The 3,363-nt window shown below is 39.3% G+C and overlaps 1 protein-coding gene across 1 annotated transcript in view; it reads left to right on the forward strand.

Moving 5' to 3' along the window:
* Positions 1–321: 321 nt before the first annotated feature.
* Positions 322–3,363, forward strand: part of LOC107738661 (protein MON2 homolog) — a 33,882-nt gene continuing 30,840 nt past the window's right edge. The window contains 4 exon segments of the mRNA XM_016550447.1: positions 322–372; positions 1,486–1,641; positions 1,781–1,978; positions 3,135–3,259. Of these exon segments, the coding sequence (XP_016405933.1) occupies positions 322–372; positions 1,486–1,641; positions 1,781–1,978; positions 3,135–3,259 (530 nt within the window).

A 3,363-nucleotide genomic window follows, 5' to 3' on the forward strand; every position in this document is an offset into this window, starting at 1 on the left:
GACAAGAGCTGTGTGATAAAGATTAAAGTCCCTGTAAAAGCAATATTAAATATGTGTTCTGAGTTTGTCACACCACAGAAAAATGTATTATTAACCACATATTTGAATGATGAAAAAATCCGCCAAGTGAATAAAATAAGTGATCAAAATCTTGAAAAAATGGGCGGTATCCTCTGCTCTCAAACGCTGGGGGCGTGTCCGGACGGGAGGATGAAGGCCGAGGCGGGAAATAGTCGGTTCGGCCCCATTTACCAGTAACAGTGAATCCCAGTTTAATCCCAGTTGTCTCCGATGAAAGTTTATAAATTTATCCGGTGTAAAATGATCACTGCAGAGGCGGGTTTTGGTGGTGATCCTCAGCTCTCCATCAAGGTGGCTCTTCACAAAATATAATCTTTTTGATATAATCATTATTAGGAAAATAAGGACACCGAGCTGTTTTGTATGTTATCGCAACCAGGAAATATGCATTTCAGTGACAAAGGCATAGCTAGCAAACTGTGTAGGCTGTGTGTTACTAACGGTACTGACAACTCGCGATTGAGCGGGTGAACTGATGCGAATGTGCTCTAGTTATAGTGTTAGGGGAGGGGCCATGGCTCGGGGGCTCCAGTGCGTCATCGAACCCCCTTTTTAGCCCCGCCCAAAAAATCCTGAACACAGAATTGGTGAAAAACTGTTTAACGGTCTAACTCCACTATTCAGTACTACATAGTTCACAGTCTTTGTAATGTGTTTCAGCAATACATTTGTAACATTTATAATGCATTCAGAAACAATTCTCAGCATTGACTTTACAGGGACTTTAATGTTCAATAAATAATTACATTTATTAGTGATAATAAAGTGAAAATAACCATAATAAAGTAAATAACCATAATAATATGTTCTTTCACAAGTAATATAGTTCATAAGTTTGACTATGTTGTGGCAACTTTAATATAATGTTGTATTATAATTAATATATTAATGTAAATTAATGTTTTTCAATATTTTTTTTTTTTTACTTTTGTTATTCACTTAAAAATCTAAATGTATAAAGTTTAAAGTATATATGTGACCCTGGACCACAAAACCAGTCATAAGGGTCAATTTTTCGAAATTGAGATTTATGCATCATCTGAAAGCTGAATAAATAAGCTTGAAGATTGATGTGTGGTTTGTTAGGATAGGACAATATTTGGCTGAGATGCAACTATTTGAAAATCTGGAATCTGAGGGTGCAAAAAAATCTAAATATTGAGAAAATCATCTTTAAAGTTGTCCAAATGAAGTTCTTAGCAATGCATATTACTAATCAAAAATTAAGTTTTGATATATTTACGGTAGGAAATTTACAAAATATCTTCATGGAACATGATCTTTACTTAATGTCCTAATGATTTTTGGCATAAAAGAAAAAACAATAATTTTGACCCATACGATGTATTTTTGGCTATTGCTACAAATATACCCCAGCGACTTAAGACTGCTTTTGTGCTCCAGGGTCACATATTGACTAGTTTTATTCTGCAGGATTTGTGTCAGCTGGTGAACGCCGACGCCCCCTACTGGTTAGTGGGAATGACCGAGATGACCCGGACGTTCGGCCTGGAGCTGCTGGAATCAGTTTTAAATGACTTTCCTGAAGTTTTCCTGCAGGTAAACCCCACACATCCCGATGAAAACAAACATTCCTGAAAGACGGATGTCAAATAAACCAGAGGAAATGACTGGTTCCCAGCTGTCGGCCTTCCGATCGCTCTCTAACCTTGTGTTCTCTCCGTGTCTCTGTGTGTAGCATCAGGAGTTCAGTTTCCTGCTGAAGGAGCGCGTGTGTCCGCTGGTCATCAAGCTGTTCTCTCCCAACATCAAGTTCCGTCAGGGCTGCAGCAGCAGCGCCTCGTCCCCGGCGCCTTTGGAGAAACCCTATTTCCCCATCTGCATGAGACTGCTGCGGGTCGTCTCGGTCCTCATCAAACACTTCTACAGCCTCCTGGTGAGACGCACAGTGATGCTCCAGTATAGGGATCAAGGTTCAAGTTTATTTGTATAGCACCTTAAAACAAAAGACATACATAATAAAAAAGAACACAAGTATTGTATCTGATAAATGTGCGATATGGGCTTAAAAATATACCAACGATAATTTCTGATATTTATTGCGATAACGATATCAATGACGACAATTCAGGGAATCCTGTTTTTTTAGAGAAAAGTATTATCTTTCCTATTTTTACCCAAAATAGGGTGTTGTGAGCATTAATTAGTGCACACGTAATGTAATGACTGTTTAAAGGGATAGTTCATCCAAAAATTTAAATTCTGTCATTAATTACTCACCCTCATGTCGTTCCAAACCTGTAAGACCTTCGTTCATCTTCGGAACACAGATTAAGATATTTTTGATGGATTCCGAGGGCTCTCTGACCCTCCATAGACAGCAAGGTAACTACCACGTTCAAGGTCCAGAAAAGTACCAAGATGATCGACAGAGTAGTCCGTGTGACATCAGTGGTTCTTCACGCCGGATCTGGGTCAGCGCCGCCACACGCTCGCTTCATGATACTGTCGTGAACGCGCGTCCACAAGTGACGCAGTAGAGACGAAAATGTGGAATAAAGCCGTTATTTTTGTTTTCTTTGCGCAAAAAAGTATTCTCGTAGCTTCGTAACTTTACAGTTGAACCACTGATGTCACAAAAAAAATCTTTACAATTCCTAATGCAATCAATTGGACTTGGGAAGTGTAGTGATATATATTAGATAAATTGTTTTCCCCCTATTCACCTGGAGTGTCTTGCCCAAAAGTTGCTTTTGAAATATGTAAATGGCCTCTGTTATGATTTCCTACCCTGCATAATGTTCATCAGGATGGGTTGCTGAATATTAAAATGGTGTTGTTGATATGTAAATGCAGGCAGCCATATGTTAATGAGCTCATAACAGTGAATATTTTTGAATGTTTCATTTTCAAAAGAGCAAGAAATTTTTTTTTTAAATATATATTAAAAAAATATTATATTGGTGTGTTGAATTTGTTCGTGGTGCACTTCTGTGCTGGAAAACATTCAGGTATCCAGCACTGCAGTTGCTGATGTTGTTTGGATGCATCAGTGTGTTGTCTACAGTGCTCAGTGTGTGTGTGTGTTGTAGGTAACGGAGTGTGAGATCTTCCTGTCTCTGCTGGTGAAGTTTTTGGATGGAGAGAAGCCGCAGTGGCTGAGAGCCGTGGCAGTGGAGTCTGTGCACAGACTGTGTGTTCAGCCACATTTACTACGGTGAGCATATGTACACACTCACACACACACTCACTCACAGACACACACTCACACTCTCTCTCTCACACACACACACACACACAGACACACACACACTCACACAC

The sequence above is a fragment of the Sinocyclocheilus rhinocerous genome, unplaced genomic scaffold (genome assembly GCF_001515625.1).
Source record: "Sinocyclocheilus rhinocerous isolate Xijiao unplaced genomic scaffold, SAMN03320098_v1.1 scaffold401, whole genome shotgun sequence".
In the NCBI taxonomy this organism is placed as follows: domain Eukaryota; kingdom Metazoa; phylum Chordata; class Actinopteri; order Cypriniformes; family Cyprinidae; genus Sinocyclocheilus; species Sinocyclocheilus rhinocerous.